General features: G+C 38.4%; 1 protein-coding gene across 2 annotated transcripts in view; it reads right to left on the bottom strand.

The window, feature by feature from the left end:
• Window positions 1–20932, bottom strand: part of TPK1 (thiamin pyrophosphokinase 1) — a 303717-nt gene that overhangs the window by 235543 nt on the left and 47242 nt on the right. The window contains exon 2 of one of the 2 annotated variants that reach the window (XM_066557120.1): window positions 10244–10318. The exons of the other annotated variant lie outside the window; for it this stretch is intronic. Coding sequence (XP_066413217.1) covers window positions 10244–10318 — 75 coding nt within the window. The remainder of the gene's footprint in view (window positions 1–10243; window positions 10319–20932) is intronic. 2 annotated transcript variants of the gene reach the window in all.

The following is a 20932-nucleotide window of genomic DNA, read 5'->3' as shown; positions in this document are numbered from 1 at the left end:
ATGTCTTTTCTCACTTTCTGTTCCCACCATAACTTCTATAACAGTTATTCAATTTTGGAAGACATACCAAAAAGCACAGTCCCTGAATCTCTGAATAAACATGGAAGTGAACCAAACCAGACAGTTCTGTGACATATTCAGAGGGTTCAACGTGCTCAAAGTTCTTTGTAATACTACTACTGCCAAGAGAAGCTTCTTCTGATGGGCTAAAGCCTTTCCTGCAATTTAAATACACCTTTTGATACCTTAAGACAGCCTTGCATATAAAATGATTACACAGCTCAGTTAAACAGAGTTGACACATGATCTATGTCATGCTAAGGGCAATTCATTTGACAATGACCAAATGTTGTGACTTCTTGAGCACATTTTCCTGATATTAATCACTTTCTCTTGAAACCTCATCAGCAATCATGTTCCAGATCTGTAATTACCACACATCTTTTTAGCAATGAAAAGATTTAAGTCTGAATGACCACAGAGAGGCCTTCAAATGCAGCATCCACCACAGAGAAAATGATTTTTCACATTTACTTAAAACTGGGATAGGAAGAAAATAACTGTAAAAATTAGAAAGAAATAATTTATACACTACTTTTGTGATACAGGCTTATCTATAAAATTCTTCTGACTGCTAAAATTGTTCAGGTTTGGAAGTTTTTAAAGAATGAGAAATTCTACTGCACTGCTGCTTTGTAAAGGTTCATTCATAGCCATGCTCTCTGTAAGGAATAAAGGACTTAATACTTCTCCTCCTAGGAATAGAAGGTATAATTCTCATTCCCTTTATCTTGGATTAGCTGTCAAGACAGTAAGTGGACTGTTCAAACATTCAGTGCTTTCAGTGGTTTTAAATCAAGATGAAACATAGGCCAAGCTGTTAAGATGTGCCTGTCTCAGCTGCTCAGTGCTCAGCTTCCCTCCCAGTCCTGGATGGGTAAAAAGGGAAGGTGAGGAAACCAGAGTCCACTTAAGCTGGCAATTTAGGCATCCAAAACCAGGAGATAATCAAAGTATTTTAATTCTGGTATGATTTGGGTCCACACTGCACTTACACCACTTTTGCCTTTTACCTCAAAGGACTTCAAAATCCAATGGACCCACCTTAATCCTGTACTAAAGCATGAGCTTGTTGTTTGGTTGAAGCATATATTTTCACAGGCTAAATAACTTACTCATAATTCTTTGTAAAAATCTGAAGTTTATTAGCAATGTACAGAATTAGCATATCCCCAAGTTAATTGTAAGTCATTGTGACAGCATCTTACAAGTTTGTGTTCTTTCTTAGGACACTTATGTTGCCAAATAGGTCAGTCTAAAGGCCTTCTGAGCCTTTCCAATTCTTGCACTTCAAAATATTTGGGGCCTCTTCAAAGACTTGCAGTGTCAAATAAGCTCCTCTTTCTCTTTTCCCCCTCAAAAGAAACACACTTCAAATGTGCTGTTCTGTTACTATCCAGTTTAACCTGATAATCAATTAGTCATATCTTATTACACCTCACAAAACACCAAGGTGATACTATGGACAACTATGGGCATCTTTAGCCAGGGCCTAAAGCTAAGGGTTTGTTGTAGTAACATCAAGAAGCTTGAAAGACAAGTGCATGTTCAGACAAGGAAAAACTTAGCTACCTGCTTAATGACCTCCACTGCCAGAAACAGAACTCCCAATGAGCCAGACCTTGGGCTCTGAACACAAGCAGCAAAGGTTTGAAGGATCTGGGGTTTTTCAAAAGAAAATCCAACAGAATGATACTCATACTCCAAAGTACCAAATTATTTCTGTGCTAATGATGCTGACATTGAACCAACATTGATTCTTGTGGTTACACCTTATCCAGGACATCCAAGTTAACATTAAGCTTTATTTCAATGAAAATAGAGGGAAGCCTTCTTTAAAAAAAGAATTTTATGGGGGTCTGAACCAAATTAATTCAAAGTAACTGAGGGAATATTAATGTCAAGAACTTATACATCAGGCTGTGCTAGTCATATAGCTTCCAACAATGGAAGATGATAATAAAACCCTAAAAATTATAGTTTGTCCCCATTATTTCTGAGGTCAGTGGAATTTTCCCCAATGAAAAACCTATGACAATGTTTTGTTTCTGTTCCAATGTGATTCACTGTAGATGAAACCAAAACCAGGCTGATATACATCGCCATTGTCTTTCCAGAGTATCAAATGAAGAATTGTTAACTTGCAAGAAAAAATTATGTTAATGGCCACAATACTTGTTCCGTTTCTATGTGCTACATTTTTGGCTAACATCTAACCAATTACACATTAAATAAAATAATCCTACCATGCTGTTTTCTAGATGTAAATGCACAGACTATTTTAGTAACACATTTATATAATGCTGAAATTTAACAAAACAGCCTACTTTACAAAAGAGAAGAGACACTGAGTAGAGCAGAAAAGATATCTGTTTTATGACTATATGACTTTACAGTTCAATTTTAATACTTGATAATATGGGTGAGCAAGACAGCACGTATACCATTCAGATGAGAAAACCAGCAATCCAACATCCATATTCCCAAACTACTGCTGTCCCTTCAGGCACTGAACACAGTGAAGGATGCACACTCCATCAGTCAAGTAGCTAATAAATACTAGCATAGTCTCAATATATTACAGAAGAGTTAAACTGTTCACTGGCTGAGTTAGTCATAATTGCAGTCATGGTAATAAAGTAATAAAAACTTTTAAAATTCAAAATCTGGAAATACAGCAAGACTCAGGCAAATTAAAAAGAAAAAATCCACTTTTAAAAAGCAGTCACCCTTAGAAATCACCACTGGATCAAGGTGAGCCACTTTTGGGACTTTTTTTCTTTTTTTTTTTTTAATTTCCTTATTATTAAAAAAAGGTTTGTCTGCCCTAAGGCAACCCAGGAGTAAGAGAAAAAGGAAGACTATAACACAATAGTTTGATCCAAAGGCCATCAGAGCCAGTGAGAAGACCCTGACACAGACAACCCTAGATAACATCCATATTTTACAAGACCTTAACACTTCACCCTAGTAATGGATTCATGCTAAGCTCTAGCTGTGAAAATAATACTTTTGCCCTGTAGTAACTCCCAAAGAAACAATGTTTTTATATACTTTTCACTGTGTAGCTTGAGGCAGCGAAAATCCAAGAGTTCCTTTCATGGGATTAAAAACCTGCTCTTTTCTGACACAGGCCTTATTTATGCTAACCTCATGCATTCACCTCTGCTCCTCTAGTTCATTCCCAGGACAATTGCTCTTCTTGAATCACTAACAAAATGAGCCATGAATAATCTTTTTTTCCTATTGTCTTATGCTTCTCTTTCTGCTTGGGGTGCTCCAAAGCACTCTCCTGACAGTATTTTCCAAAGTTCCTTCTTTCAACAGTCCTCTGGGAAACATCATGGTAACCAGATATATAGCACGATGCTATCAAAGGCTTCCATACAGCAGATCTTGTAACAATAGAACTCCCCTAATGGGATTTGCATCCTAGCTTCATAGAAAAGGCACTGTAATAACCTCCCATTTTTTCCTTTTGCTGTAATCATCTGTTATGCTTCTCACTAGTACTTCAAAGTAATTCTCTATTGTTCTGTTACTCTGAACTTCAGCTCAGCAGGGTTTAGTTTTTCAAAGCATCACAGAGGGGAATCTTAATTACTCAGGTTTTTTTTAATTTTTTCAAACAAAATCTCAAATCCATAAAACAAACAAAATTATTTTAGATCAGAATTTCCTGCTGCTGATTCACAGAGAACTAAAATCAACAACAAAGCACATTCAGTTGACTGTGTCTCAAAATTGATCTAGAGACCTCATTCTGTCACAGCTTCTACTATGGTGAGGTGACGTGAACCATGCAAAAGGCCTAGAAGATCAGCTCTGTCCTCACCTTTGCCTTTAGCTTTGCTAAAAATTCACAAAAATACCGAGACTTACTTTTTAAATTGTCCACACACCTAGGCTACGTATCTCAAGAACCCAAATTCTGAACCAGAAAGGCACTAAAAATACATATGTCACAAATAGAGCAATTTTATCATATTTCTGGAGTTTTAAGCTTGGTTTTCTAAAGATAAATCTAAGCTTCCAGTTCAGCACTGAAAATCTGGTAGATATCAAGCTTATACAGAGTCATAGGCAAAGCACAGTCTACAAAAGCTCTCTTCCCAAAATCCCTTCTAGTACAAACTACTGCATGTCCTAAGATCCAGATCCTACTTCACACCTTGAGTCCTGTGTCCAGTTTTGCTTGTCTCTTTAAAAAAATCAAAAGACACTGAGGTGCTGGAGCATGTCCAGAGAAGGGCTACAAGGCAGGTGAAGGGTCTGGAACACAAGCCCTGTGAGGAGCAGTTGAGGGATCTGGGGTCCTTTAGCCTGGAGGAAAGGAGGCTCAGGGGAGACCTCATCACTCTTCACAGCTGCCTGAAAGCAGGTTGGAGCCAGATGAAGGTCAGCCTCTTTCCCCAGGTAACAAGTCACCAGATAAGAGATGTAACCTCAGACAGCTCCAGGGAAGGTTCAGGCTGGACATCAGAAGGAATTTCTTCACTAAAAGGGTTGTTAAATACTGGAATGGGCTGCCTAGGGAAGTAGTAAGGTCACAGTTCCTGAAGATGTTCAAGAAACAACTGGTTGCGGCACATAGTGCCATGTGCCAGGTGGTGATCAATCAAAGGTTGGACTCAATGATCTTAGAGGTCTGTTCCAAATGATTCTGTGGTTCATATCCAAGCTTAAAGCATGGTACTAGCCAGCCCTAGAGAGTGCCAGATTTTCTTGTTCCTACAATATATCATAGATTCCCTACCCTTAAGAACACTTCAAATAACTTCTCTCAGACTCCTGTAGTTGAAGGACCCCTGAAACTGAAGGACCTAACTCATATGCAATCCAACAACAGGCACATCATCATAACAAAATGTTGTTTAAATCTAAATTAAGTGTCACAGAACATCAAATTTAAGTTATTAAATACAAACTAGAAATTATATTCCTGTTTTGAATCAAATGTGGAAAAATGAACTTCATACTGACGTTTTAGAAGTCTAATAGAACAGAGTCCCTCTGTTCTCAGTAGATCAGAGTAGTTTAGCTGAGGCCAGCAGTAAGAGTTACTGCTAGTCTGGATGCCTGCTAGAAAGTGCAATAAAGCATACAAGCCCATGCGACATCCCAATCACCATTTTTATGAACATTTTCCTATTTATTAATAGTAGCTGCTCTGAATTCCCTCAAGTTTTATGCCGACTGCCAATTCTGGGTCCAGTACAAATTTGAGATATATTACAAGCAAGTTCAGCCAGAAATGAAAGTAAAAAGGTGAGAAAAAAGCTCACCATATGCCAACAAGGCAAGCTCATTGGATGACAGGTAAAAGGGCAAGTGAATGGCTGCACATACTAATAATTGTGGAAGTGTAGGTGAGTTCAATCCCTAAAGACTAAAGGAAAAGGTGTTATTCATAGAGAAGAAAAAAAAAACAGTACCAGGGAATGTCAGGTTATTTCCCCTCCTCTTATTAAACTACAGTATCTTTTCTTCAGACATTAAAACTGTTCCAAATGATCTGTTACCTTCCCCTCTGTACATCTGAACTGATACCTGAACTTTGTATTGCTACTTATATCTTATTTCCCTCTTAAACCTCAACTGAAGACATTCAAAATATCAATCACTGCAGACAAAAGCATATGGAACATAAAATGTATGGCAGCATGTGGCATTCAAAGACAGATGACTTGGAAATCATGCATACAAATTAGCACCTTTTCTGATCTGATGGTTTAGTTAGGAGAGATATTTGGTAATGCAGTCACCTCTAGGTGCTGACCAACAATTCATTATTGGCATTTGCACCAAAGAGTAGGTTGGCCTTGACAGGAAAGTTGCCTGATGTTTAAAAGAAGATTTGGAATGCAACAGCTGCTTTGATTGAGCAGTTGCAATATGGGTATTGATAGACAAAACTCAGTTTATGGATAAGCCATCACAATATAAATAGTCTAAGAAAATACCATTTGAAGACACTTTAACAGATTTTGGATTTGACTTACTACACTGCTGACATAGAAGAATGCTTTCTGTTATCTCACTATATAGAGCTGGAGTCTCCAGGGTGAGCAACATTCCTCTTTCTGGAGCTCCTCCCTCTTCATGATCTACAAGGTGTCATAAAATGCCCATATACTATGCATATGAAGTGGCTGGTCATGCTGTCTGTAGAGCAGCACAAGATGATGCAGATAGACCCCAAATTCCTTCACTGGAAAGAATTGTCTATGGAAGAGACTGTTTAGGGATGTGGACCTGAAGGATATTTTTGCAGCCTGGTTTCATAGATGTCTCCTTTCTATTGACTTGTCCAACATTAAACACACCTCCCACAAGTCAGGATTCAGTCAGCCTGCTCCAAAGGGATGATGGCAGCTTATTCTAACACATTAGCCAAAGACATTTGGTAGTAAGAATGGCTGATATTTGAAGTTGCTCAACATGTTTTGTTTGATGAAAAGCTTTCATGGAAAGTATTTATTTGTGGAAAGAAATCACAATCCTTTTGAGGAAGGCACAGTGGCCAATGTATGACAACCATTGTGAGAACTAAAAAATACATATGGAGACATTTTCCTACTGTAAAGCCCAACATCATCAGGTTGCTATAGAATGTTGTCATTTCACTCTGACTTTTTAAATAATCTTATTTTCCAGAGCATAACTCCTTGTTCTTTACAGCTGTCATTGTCGACATTTAAAAGTGGAGAGCACTCTACAATGTACAGCCATTTAACATCCTATCATAAAGCAGAGACATAAGGAGATTTTGGATCCTTTGAGTAGCTTGTAGGGGTAATGTTTTCAGAAACAAGAAACAATTTTCAGATCCGGAACTTAAAGATAAATTTCACTGAGGTGATTTCTCAGCACTTCAATAAGTCTGCCTCTTCCCTAGGGAGACATCAAAAAGTCAGAGCACTCAACGCTAGACACAGCTGTAATTCTTGGCATAAGTAAGTCATTGCATTTCTGATTAAAGAGTTTTTAAAAGAAGAATCAAGGTCTCAGGAACTTTCATTTACTCCCCAGAAAGCCCATTCTGTTTTCAGCCACTAAAACCCAGGCTTTTGTACTTTTCAAACCTAACATAAAGACAGCTTCAGACTTTCAACTCACAGTCAATTCTGTGAAAGATATATTTACATTTGAAATCACCTGAGAAGTAGCCCCAGAGACTAATTCAAACTGGATTTTTTCACAACCATATTTTTTTTATTAAATAGGATTCAAACCAGGAGCTAGAAACTTTGCATAAGCAGGGATTTAAGATGCATGACAGTGTTGTTAAGGTAAGACCTACTGGATCTAGTCTTCCATACAGAAAACTCACAGACAGAAAAGTGTACAGCTTTGAGAAAAGCAGGGTCCGGACTCTTTGACATATTTTCCACATTACCTCCTATTCCCCTTCACTGACCTATTCTCTTTAATTCCTCTTGCCATTTGGTTTTTCCCCTTCTCACTATATGCAGCCCAATAAATCCTTCAGGGAACAACCAGTGTTGTCTGCCATATTAGTCTTCATCCTGCTTTGGCAAACTGTCCTTTTTCCAGCATTTCATCCATCCTGCTTTTAGGACAGCACTAATACTGCATGACTGTACCAAACACGTGTACATAATCTAGACTGATTCATTACAGTAAAGATATATAATAGACTAAAATCATATAGTCCTTAGCGTGTACTCTTCACTGTTGTCACTTATCCAGCTTGTATGGCAAGAATAGTAAAAGAGGTCTCTTGGAAGTGATGAAATCTGATTTCAGCGTCCTTCACAAAGCACAAAGAAGGAAGTTCATGCAAACTTGTACTGACTGAAATAGTTCTTTAGAAAGTATGTCAGTAAAATAGATTTCATAAATGTGTGTAATAAGACAAAGGTTAATTAGCTGTAACCACTTTTTCTCAAGGTCAAGAGGAGTTACACTTGGGATAATTTTAGCCTAGAATAGCCACTTATTGATATGATTTTTTTTTAACTTAGGACATCTCACATCACACCACTTTTTACTTGACAGTAAACTGACAGGACTAACAAAATAAGTTATTTTGATAGGTGTCATAGAGTAACTTTATGATGCTTGTATCATTTGCTTTCCTCCCAAATTTGCCCTAAACCAGGACAATAGGACCCAAACTACTTGAAAATAACACATTTCAGCATTCTGTACTGAGTATAACAACCCAAAATTCCTGTAACTCAGAGAAGTGGGACAATATTTTATCTTATTTTTCCTTTGCATTTTCCTCTCCCTTTCTCCCCAGGTTTGTGTAGCTAGCAATATTCTGTGGATTAACAGCCCCATTATTTCCTCCTCATCTCCCCTTTATGATATCTCAAGCATATACTGCTTTGTTCCTAAGGATGAATCCTTCAGAACTTCTTTCAGTTCACATACCAAACCCCCAGGTTCTCCTAGTCCTCTAACAGTCCCTGTGTTAACACTCCTCCAGAAGCAGCATCCAGAAAACTGCTGACACAGTCCACTAGCACTGTAAGCCAGGCATTACCAAAACCTTGTCCTGGATTCACTTAGGTTTGCTGCAGCTGAGATGCTTTGAAGAAAAACATTTCATGTTTACCATCTAACCACCTACATCGGTCATTTTACTTAGAAAATATCCACCTATTTCTTAAAGTAATCTACCAGCAAAAGTCTTAATAGCTTAATTAGGACTTCTGCTCTTCCCACAAATTCTTTGGAAAACTGCTTACAGCACCAGTGATCACTTTCAAAACAGTTATGCTCAAAGAGCAGGAACCCATTGAGGTAGCTTTGAATTAGACAGTCTTTGGCCTACTTGATTTTATTTAGCTTCTTACTTCAACCCTTTACAGAAGCACTACAGTTTAAAGGCTCATTAGTGTTACAGTAAGAATACTATGCCCCATGATTTGATCAAATGAGGAAGATTTAAAATTCAAAAGGACAGAGAGACAGAAAAAAAAGTCTAATCAACAAAATACAGCACTAAAGCAACACATGAAAGGTACTACAAGACACTAAATACTGCCATTCAGAAGCTGTGCGTGTCTGGTTTACTGTCTCTTTTTTTAACCCCAATCCTGAAAACAGGAAAGGTGGGACAAAGAAATAAGATCAAAGGCTTCACCTTGTTTCCTTCTCTATTTAATACAAAGCAGGTGTTTCAGTGCAGCTTTTTAAATGAAAAAAAATATGTAGAATCACATCTATAAAATAACTGGACAGCCCTTCCACTGAGTGCTTGTTACTTTCTTGCTAATTATGCAAATGATCAGCAAGAAGTGAGTCTGAAAGTGAGTGAATGAAAGTGAGTCTGTTTGGGATACAGCACCTGTTCAGATGCTTTGAATCATCTTGTACAACTCCTCTGGCTATATGGGTACCTAATTTGGGTTTACTGGAATTAAGTACTATATCCTGCTCACTTCATCCCTTATTTCAATTCCTTTTAACTGTACAGCTACCCCATGCCAGCCCTTCTGCCTGTGGTGCAACCAAATAGCTCTATCTGCTCCAGTCAGTTAAGAGGAATCTCTCTGCAAGGTTCCCATCCTGGGAATAAGTTAGAGACAGCTCCTGTGGCTTTTCAGAAAGCTTCTGAAGGACTACATTCCTGCATGGAGGAATTAATAGCTCCAAGCTTGTAAAGATTTACATACCTCCACAAAATGTCAGCAAATTTGAAGCTATCATACCAGAGATGATGATTAGCACTGTGCATATTTAACAAAGGAGTAGTGAAATCTGATTTGCATATTTCTAACAAGCACACAAATTCCCCACCGCTTTCACAACTTAGTATCTACACGGTTCATTTTATTTTGATTAAATTTAACACTTTTCACTGATGACCTTAAAAGAAATGCTCACTTCCAGACTCTTAAATGCACCATTGATCTGCTACACTTTGTCAGCAAAACAATGATTGTTCCTAAGAAGCCTCTGAAAAGCTACAGTCTTACACAGATCAGTGCACAAAGTTCCCTCTGACATGTGCAATGCAGGGATGCAGAATTTGCATGATCAGCTCATTTGCTGCATTCAGCAACAAAGGACATACTCTGCCAGTTCACACCCTCACCAGAAGGTTGCTCTAGTAAAGCGGAAGTCACCATACTGCAATTCAACAGACATGAAGCTGGGTAACAGCTAAGAAAATAACCAAATGAAGATGTATGTAAGTTATTATTACCTCTGCTCCACAGACAATGGAAATGACCTTTGTTGAAAGGCTGGTTCAGAATCAGAAGGCAAAACTTCAGGTTCCCTGTAAGATAAATGTTGGCTCTCATTAGCAATAATATTGATTTTTTTTTGTCCTTTTTTTTTTTAATTTTATTTTTGCCAGATGCATTTTAGTCCAACCACATCAGAGTAACTCCACTAATATCCTTGCTTCTCAAGTTTTACCACTGTCAGATTGAGAAACTGCCAGAACTTCATAAAATACCTTTTACTTGGTAGGGTTTTGCTACATGCTTAATTTATACGTGACTTTTACTTACTGAAGGCCATCCTCAACACGACCCCACATCTATACAGCTCTCACATTTAATCTCCCACTTGCTACTGCTGCCTGGATGCAGCAATTACTGATATGAGCTTACCCTGGTCTCTGTTAATGGGGAAGGCTGGAGGACACTCCATATAAGATCTCTAACCTATACCCAATATTCCACCCTCCTGGAGGATGCAGAACTCTGGCTGCCATCAGTGGCTTCTGTGCCTGTGTTTTCATATAATGTATAAGCTTTAATTGCAGTAGATATTCTACAAATAAAGAATGAAAGGCCATGACCCGGGAGCTTAAAATCAAAAGCTAGTAAAAGCAAAAGTGTACTTTAGCCTGTGTTATCTAGGTGATACTGCAGACTAAAAACCTCAGTGGATTTACCAGCCCAACTTGATTGAGCTCATAAAGCCTCCTGTCCCTGCAAAACATGCATGCTGAAGGTCGATAATAAACCTACAGTTAGAAAAGCCTTAAAAGAAAGAAAGAATGTATGATATGACACACTTTGAATTCAAAGAGTAAATACGTAAATCTTTGACAGCTGCCTGCAGTGGGATTTGCATTATTTCACTTCCTAATTATCTTGCCAATCATATAGGAATACAAGTTTCCCCTGGAGCTTGATATCCTTAGGCAATCAAGTTAATAAATAATATTTGGTCATGTGAAGCCACTGTTATTGAAAAATGAAGTCCTTTATCACTAGAAAGTCTTTTGAGAAGATCCAGTATAACAGGAGGCACAGGCTACAGTAGAAGCCTGTGGCCTAAGCCATACCATGTTATCAAGGAAAATACAGCTGGTCAAACTGCTGAAGTTGAAAGAACATTTAGGGATGGAATTGGAAAGGGCAGTCTTTAAAATAATTATTTAAATGCATGATTAGGAGAACAAAGTGAAGGTCGGTCATCAGACTGAGATACTACTATTCTGCCTCTTCTGCACCTTTCCCTTTGAGTGATTTAGGGTTTCCCTCCCCACTGACCCATTTGAGGCCTCAGTTTCCTAAAACAGAAGCAACAGTATTGTCCTCCTTCATAACTATCAAGAGAAATAGAAATGAAGACCTAGATGATTTTTACTCCAGTGAAAATTCTACATGATTATCATAGCCTGGTGCTTTCAAATACTTTCCTGCAAGCCTTCTGCTTCCATCTTTGCTGACATTGACCTCACTTCCATTTAATTTATGTATATATAGGAGAATAAATTTTCATAGAGAGAGGTGGAGGGACCAAGTAAACAAAGGCAAGTGAGAAAAGTTTTTTCTGCGCGCAGTTTTGCCTTGTCCTTGAACTTTAAGAGAAAGGTAGAAAACAATACATTCAAACTAAGTGCCAATTTCCAGCTGCCTCACAAAATGGGACCTCAGCAGCAGATCTCCTAATGATTGTTAAGTGAGAAAGGCTGCCAACTCCTTGTATTAAACATAATCATCTAGTGATGCTCTCCATTGAAAAGAGCCAGCAAATATCCCAGGTTCTGTTACTGATACAGTAATACAAAACAGGCACAGGTGCTGTAAGCCTATTCTTGCTGGTGAATCACAAAAGGCATTTCTGTGCCTGTTTTAAACCCTTAAAGCATTTCAGCATATGATTGCAGCTTTTTTTTTTTGCCCATCAGAAGTACTCTTGTTATATATATTAGGGTACATTTTTGAAGCCAAGACCTGGCTGCAGGTGTCTACACTGAGATTTCAGAGGCTGATTTTCAGAGATGACACTTCTAAGAGCTTCCAGTGAGGCCCATAAGAGATGCTGGGTCTTACATGTTCAGTTGTTGCAAAGAAGTCAAGAAGTAGATGCCCACAGCACACACAGTTAGGAGATGGGGGGGGGGGGGGGGGGTATGTCTTTGGGGTGCTTTGTTGTTTGGGTTTTTTAAAGTGCAGTTATGGGCTGAAAAAGTAGAGAAATGGAAATTATTGTTTCACCTGCTTTTAGAGAAGTGAACACTCCAGTCATTTCAAACCAGTCATTTCATACAATTAAGGCATGATAAAATGCTATGATTAATGGTATGATTAATGCTGACAAAATGAGCCTAAATGTCAATATTTTAATGGTGCCTGCTGAGTTAATACAAAGCTGCACACAAGGCTCAGTCCTCAGTAGATGTAAAACAGTAATAAAATTGGGCCGCAATAATTTACAACCATTGCCCTAAAAACTATTAATATATTGGGACATCTGATGGCAAAGACCCACTCTACAGACAGAATATGCAACATTAATCACTCTGAGAAAAACTTATGAGAGCTCACTGTGCCACTGCTCTGAACACTCTACTGGCTATTCATTTGAAAACAAATCTACTTCAAGGCCATTTATCTTTAAAAGCCCTCAACAAATTAGGACATATCTATCTCCTGGACTGTCTACCCATCTATTTTTCACAAAGATAATTAGCACCCTGACCCAACTCTTAGTGACATTGTGCTCTGTTTGGACTAATGGGAAAGAGGTTTCTGTAAGCAAGAAATCACTAGCAATATCCCCAGATATGGATATCTCCACTGAAGAAACTTTTGTGAGCCTTTTGCTAAAGGCAGAACAAGTTCCTCTCTTACATAGTTTCTTCCATTTTTAGTATAATTTTCTCTTTCATTGTGTACTTTTGCAGCTCTTGCAGCCTGAGCAAATTCAACCACCTGCAGCAAAAGCAGAGAAGAATAAACTTCTCCCTACAAAACCTGCAGCTTATTTTTGATATTTACATCAACACAGAGAACAAATGGAGTCACATCCCATGGTCAAAGTCCTCCTGTAGAAGAATTAGCTACACAGTAAGGCCTGTGATGTACAGGCCTACAGAAAAGGAGGATGACTACAGGAAATTTTTACTTGCATTTAAGGAACCAAATTCTCCCCCCCTCTTGTTTTTCTATTTGATGCTTATAAACCTTGCAGTCTTACAGGCATAACTTACTGAGAAAGAATGAACATGGACACAACTGTGTGAACAGGCAGTTACATGAAAAAATACAGCTAAAAAAATCTTCTGGCAGACTTGGAAAAATCCTAATCTTTGAATAAAACTGGATCACTTTTATTTCTGTTGGAAACCTTTCCTAAGTTACAAATCAGTCCATCAATCAATCAATCAACAATGCCTACAAGTTTCTACACTGGCACCATCACCACATCCTTACTGAAATTTTTTTTCTTTTTCTTCTTTCCAAAATTATTTAGCTGAACTTCTTTGATGAAACTTCTCATGCTTTGCATGAGAAGCAACTTTTCTTGCTTTGAAAAGGGCTTTTATCAAAAGTGTTGTGAACCTCCCTGATAGCCTATGCAATGACTTTTTACCACATAGTAACTCACTCTGAACAATTCCAATATATTTGAGAGCATAGATTTGCTAGTCTAAAAGCCTTCTTGGCTTCTCCCTGTCATATTGTAGTTACCTAGCTATTTTATACTTATCATTATGCATTTTTAATTCATTCCCTTTGCCCCATGCCAGTCTTAAGGCAGTATGTCCATCACAAAGCATAGGTAAAAGACACATTTTTAAAGACAACCTTTTCTCTGGTAGCCACTAAATTAATATATGCCACTTTGCTTCCTTTCAGTGTTAGAATCATATCACTAAACAGTTTTTCTGCATACTGCAAGGATGTTGGTATTGAATTTTCTGAAATGGGGAAAAAACTTTCAATGCTTCAAACAAGAGGACCTTTGGGAAAGATCACTGCTATTCCCAGACTTTCTGACATGATGCAAGTGGTAATACACAATGGGGGGACATGCTGTGCTAAGATACAGGCATGCCTCAAGGTGCTGAAAAAGTATGACTTCAAATTCAAAGTTTCAGCCACAGAAAGTGGCTTCCACTAAACAATTAATGTTTTGGGTTTGTTTCTTTGGTATTTGCATTTTACTGTTTGCCTGAAGAGAAGCCATTCCTTTCCTTTCCAGTGATCTATCAAACATCAACAAAGAAGGAGGTTCAGTGCTGAGGAAGAAGTAGGAAAGAGACAGGTAGTATAGGAGCAGAGCTAAAAGTTGGAAGGTGGTTATAAGTTTCCAGAAAATTTGTGTACTGATAGAAATATATCTAAATACCCAAGATACTAACCAAGATCCATTGAAAAGACACTGCAGTTATACACATTCCTGAGCATATAGGTGGACATCCAAATATACAACAGCTTCTGAGAGAAAAAGCTCTGAATGATCTTACTGAAAACTTCCTGCTTATGTTTCTGCTCTCACATCAGTCTACAGATGCACCATGATATACATAAATATACCATAACAGCAAAAAAAAACCCAAAAAAGCCCACACCAAAACAAACAAAAAAGCCCACAAAAAATAGCCAAAAAAAACCCCCCAATGAAACAAAAAACGAAATTAAAAAAAAACAAAAATGAACCCCCCCCCAAAAAAATTGTTTCCAGTACCATAACTTACTCAGAAAATTCCTGCCCCTCAGATTAATTTTAAATGAACAGTCACTGCCTACTTAAATGCCAAGTACGTAGGAAGGGACAAGGCTGTTTTTCATAGTTCCAAAACTGACCGATAAGACCATAGAGAAACAGGGCTGAGGCAGCTCTTTGGGCAGTTGACGTTCCTTCAGCTGCACAAGAATTAACACCAAAATTGTGATTCTAACAATTCCACATAAATCAGATATACTGTGAGCCTATCATAATAAACCCTTGAGAAAGCAGTTCATGAAACCAGCAAACATAACAAAACCACAGTGACAATCAATCCAGCTATTGCTGCAGATCACCAGAGCAAGGTTACTGTGGGTTTTCAGACTTGGGGTTTTCAAACTAAGACAAAGGAGTTTGGGGGAATGAGCACCAAATCTACACCATTTTGCTGCCAAGTAAGCACCTGTCTCCAAATGTAAATTCAAAACTGATACAATTCTTATTGAAATGGACCATTTCATTGAGGGCTTTTTTCAAGAGCTACCATCCACTTCTCAAACATACTCAAAAATGGAACAATCTCACCACCAGGAATGAAGTTAATTATTGAGCAGAAACTAAGGGGGAGCGGGTCTGTCAAACTAAGGAGTATTCCCCATTTCCTGAAAGGCTTTCTTCATCATGGTTGTTTGCTTTTTGTTTTTTAGACATTGAAAAACCCAACCATAGTTTCCTACCTGCTACACACATACAATTCTTAATTTACTTGTTGATATAGCACTTCTTCAAAGTTGGCTTCTGATTCACAAGACAAGATTCTGATTTTATCAGTTAATATCTTTGGTAGCTCACTATGAGTAGTATGTAGATCTACCTCAGCAAGTGGCATAGCAGAATAAAATCAGTCTGTAAAGCAAAACTGTTGGTGCTGAAGGTATGATATTCACATCACACATGTTCTGGGAGAAAGGAAGAGAGGGAGGCTACTTCAGGTTAAGTTTAGTCTGGTTTTGAGACCCATTAGCAGTAGGAGAGCGTTATGTGCACTCCTGCAGCACAGTTTTATCCAAAGGAAATTAGTTTACATATTCCAAAACTACCATGCAACGTGAATTAAACAGGCAGGATCATGTGACTTGCTTCAAAATTATATTCTTGATCCACAGTAAAATACTAATGTAAATATGCCAATAGCCACATGGCTTTTGGCTTCTGAATTTTTATTTATATTTTATGCTGCAAGATCAGTTTAACTTACATGGCACTTTTTTAATTTTATACTCATCAAAATTTGGCTCTAAACTTAAGATTTTTATATTTAAGAGCCAATCTGACACCTTTATCTATCATGTATGGAAGGTGTAAGGGGGACTTAACTCAAAACTTACAGCATTTTAAACTCCTGAAAAAGCACTTAACATCAAACCCTAAGATGCTATTTCTAAGGTTATCTTTTAGGCTAAAACCTCACTTTGAACAGAACAAATAGTGCACCTTCTACAAAAAAGACTCCTCATACTGCTGTTCTCTTTCTTGAACCAAGACTTCCCCCAACACTACTTCCTTTCATGGGGAAAGCCAGTGCTCTGCTGCGATACCAAGGAATATAAAAAAGGATAATTTCCTAGGATCATTATGTTGACCAAATCAACACTCTAAAATATAAACATTTCACATTTTAAAATTTTCACAACTCCTGCAGAACTACTACTCAGAAAATGGTAAAACTTCAAGTCAGTAAAATCTACTTCCTCCATCTGTGCTCCTGCTGAAAAGGTAGTTGTCAGCTTTAATTCAGAGAAACACTTAAGCTTAGACTACTGTATTAATTTTAGCCACTGCTAATAAAACATTGTGTAGTTGCTTTTTTCCACACTGAATCCCAAGCCTCCAAACAAGCCATTTAATTTTCCTCATAACAGTGACAACTCCAGTAATAAACCTGCACAAATTATGTAAAAGGATCACGGACCTTACAAACTTGTTCTCAAACTTCTTGAATGAATAAATCAAATATGCATACACAACTGATTTTTGTGCAAAGGCACTGTTATCCCTGTCAATGCATCTTAGTGTTCATTTTTTCATGTAAATTCTATTGATTTTTAAATATTTTGCAGCTCTTAATTCTCCAGGCAAATTCCAGTAAGAGTAGGGAGAAGAAGGGATTTGTGCAAACAGTCTTATTGAAAAGCTGCAATGTGTTACCCTCTGGAGAACACTCTACAAGAATTTATGTGGATGAATTCAAACGAACTAATTTCTCACAATAAGTTACAAACATGGCCATACACATGGGATAATTTACCCACATCATCAACCACTGTGCCTAGAAGGGTGCCATGCCTTGCAATGAAATTTGTCAATTAATGCTGGTGCTTCTCTGGAGAATATGAGAGCTGCATTTCTGATTTCAGTGTGTGATGGGATGCTTCTTTTCATCTTAAGTCGTATAGTCTGTAGCTGCATTTCTGAGTACTTGGGACTTCTGCTCTTTGTGTCAAACATCTGAGTCTGGTCAAGCAGAATAAGGTCACACAATTCCCAGTAGTGAATCTTCAGCTTTAGATAACTCGTCCAGCATCACAAAGAAACTTCATGGCAGCATTCAACAACTCTCTAGGGCAACACAGAACTCAACTGAATCATGAGAACTTACTATTTAAATAGAAATCCTAGCCACACTTACTATTATGTACATGGAAGTGATGCTTGTGTCCCATTACCAACTCTCATTTGAAAATAAACACAGTGGAGTAACCAGTCACTTTGTGGGGCAGCAATGTACACAAACCATAAAACAGGCTTTTCAAGGCACACACTGGCAGATGCACCATTTGCCACTGCAAGGCCTTTGGCTTGATTTGCCTCACACCCTTGTGCTTGTCTCGAGGGATGTGGCCAGACCATACCCATCATTCTGCACCTTATGCAATCTGGACTTTCATTTCCAGCCAAGCACAGCAAAGGTCAGAATTAACTGGAAGCAGCAGTGGTTGGTTTAGCTATTATTGCCTGTTCACTTACACTCTTCCAGTTTTCAATATTAGACTCAAATTATCCAACAATCCAACAAAGAGAGATTCCTGGTATAGGCACAGACAAGTAGAGGTCTACAATACTATTCAGACATGTTTTATCCTGTGGCATGGAAAAAATAGCTAAGTGATGCTGAAGTGATGAATAGGAAGTGCAATAGCAGGAAGAAAGACAATTTTGTGCAGAACGGGAAGGCTAGTCACCAGGGCTGCAGAATCAGACACAACTTTCACACTTAAGGTGAACTTTTAAAATGCATTAATTTCACTGCAACTACATTATAAAAAAATACTAAATGCTTTTCTTTGTTATTCACAGGCAAGCCATCATCTGAAACAGAACCCATTTGACACCTTTTGATACCAGTTGGAAGACCTTATAAGACAAGAATTAGACAAACAGTCCTGCTACAAAAATATTGATAGTCTTATGGTAAAATTGACTTCAGTGTTTAAAACGTCTAGGCACAGACCATTAGACTGGAGCTTAAATCTGCATCAAAGTAAAAATGAAAGGAAATCTTGAGAAAATCTAAACAATAATTACTATTCAAGGAAGTTCCAACCTTAAATGAAAACCAAAGATATGTGTTCACTTTCTTGCTCCGTAATAGCCAGGACTACTGTAATGGCCTCCATGCATTTTAAAACCACAGCATCAACACTGTCTGAATACATCACACTAACAATACTTGTTATCTGGGATGTCTCTATTCCAAGGAGACAACGAGGCATACAAGCTCCCCTGGCAGTCGATATTGTCAGCTCAATCGGCACACAGCAAGGGCAAGGTGACTGAAAGGAATCACAAGGCAGAGCAGGCAGATGTCAGTAGTCTCTCTGGGCAAATAGATACAAAGCACAACCCCTTCAGCAAACATTCAGCTCAGTGAACAGTACAGTGCCATTTCTGTGGTCAACAGATATCTTTAGATATTTTCTACAGGATAAACAAAATGTAATATGCATTTAATGATTCACATATTGGAGTACTGACCAAAGAGTACGAACCATGGGAACACAAAAGTGCCTGACTGCACAGCATTTAGGACCCCTGCTTGCTGCTACCAAGCACTCCACTGAGCCTTCAGTTCCTGGCACTAACATCTCCTATGCACATAAAAGTCTGAATTCTATATGCACCAAGATGCTCTTTAAGAGGCTGACAGAATCTGATGCCTCTCTTGATGTCAAAACGCCACTCCTATCCACCAACGAGACATTCCTCCACTGATCTCATTGGAAGCACACATTTCAAGTAGCTGTTTTTGGAGCATACCTATTAGATCCTGCTTCACAATGTCAGCTATCTCGTTTTTAAAAACTGAGAAGGAGATATACCTTTTATCAGCATGGATTAAGTTAGTGTGTGCCTTCAGGAGACTGATGACCCACATTCAGGTTCCCTCTCTATCAAGAGGGAATTCACATCCATTCACATTCACAGTGCTCTCCTCCCCAGACACGACATTATTCTTGGGGAAGAAGATTCTTCCCTCCCTGCTACAAAATGAAATATATGATGGGACTATTTTCATAAAACAGTTAAACATGAGTAGCCTGTGGAAGTCTGATTCTGCAGTCCACTAACCTAAACAAAGTTTGTTCTCCAATTAATTCAAATCTCTCTTTTCCACTTTGAATACATCCCCCAATTACTTCACCATGGTATTACAGAATTATATCCACTGCTTCCTCCCTAATGTGTGACATGCTGTCGGAGAACAGTGTAACCTCTGGTTTTGCAGGATAATTTTCAGGCAAGAAGAGTGGTTTTCTAACTATCTTCAGAAGACTTGGCACTAGCAGTCATAAAAGGAGGGAATAGCTTTCTGCAACACAGCATAAAATGTCCAAATCCAACAGAGCAGGATTTTAGATGCTACAGTCTTCCCGCTTCTCATGGTATTCCCACTGCCAAACTCAGCTTGATTCCTCCTTAGTACACTTACACTGATGGATTGTACACTTTGTATAAAATTTCTCCCTCTTCCCTTTATATACAGTCCCACTACCGTGCTGAGGACAAGGACACCATCATTAGAAGTCCAGTGTGCATCCACTGAATAGCCCAGGGGCTAAATTCCAGTATAATGTTGTGAAGGCACACAGCAAAGTTCCATCTTCAGAAAGGGGAAAACAGGCATTATATGACTGTAGGAAGATCCCACTCCTATGCAGCAAATGAGTCAATACGAAAAGACAAAAGTTCCTTTCCACTCTTCTGCTTTATCTGATAAGACACATTACAAATGGCTTCTGGCCAAACTCCAGTGTGGACAATTACAGGCTTCTCTTTTCCTACTTCTGTTCAGCCATCCAAATGAAATACGCTATCTCCCACTGTCCCAGACTCATGTGTACTAATTAAGCACTTATTTAAAAGCACAAAGCCTTCAACCAGGCTACAATGTACTTTGGAGATGGTTGGATTTCGTATTTAGTAAGTTCACCGAGTTTAAAAAAGTTGAGCAAATTGTGACCCGAATAACAATTATTAACTTCTCAGATATAACGGATGAGACTGATGAGTCAATTCCCATTGACTCCCAGGATTTTACCTCATATGCTTTCATGAAAATCCATGCTGAGACAGCTGGTTCTGCAACACCCCAAACCCCTTTGAGGTGCATGTCAGAAAGGACATTTGCGCCCATACCACATTTTCAGTCTTGCTGTTTTCCCAAAGCAGATTATTCTGTACTTTGAGGTCCAGAGTGCAATCCAGAAGATTCAGAAAAGCAAAGAGGCTTTCCAGGTGGTTTTAACAACAGCCCACACAAGCAGTGGTGGCAGTGGGAGGGTGTTTGGGCCTCTGGAGTAAGATCATGGCAAAGAATGATGAGGAGGGGAATGTTTTCTTATATTACAAAAAGAGTTTTTAACAGATATAGGAAGGAAAGACAACTTTAATTTCCCAACATTCAAAAACATTT

The sequence above is a fragment of the Molothrus aeneus genome, chromosome 1 (assembly GCF_037042795.1).
Source record: "Molothrus aeneus isolate 106 chromosome 1, BPBGC_Maene_1.0, whole genome shotgun sequence".
Classification (NCBI taxonomy): domain Eukaryota; kingdom Metazoa; phylum Chordata; class Aves; order Passeriformes; family Icteridae; genus Molothrus; species Molothrus aeneus.
This window is presented reverse-complemented; position numbering and strand designations above follow the sequence as displayed.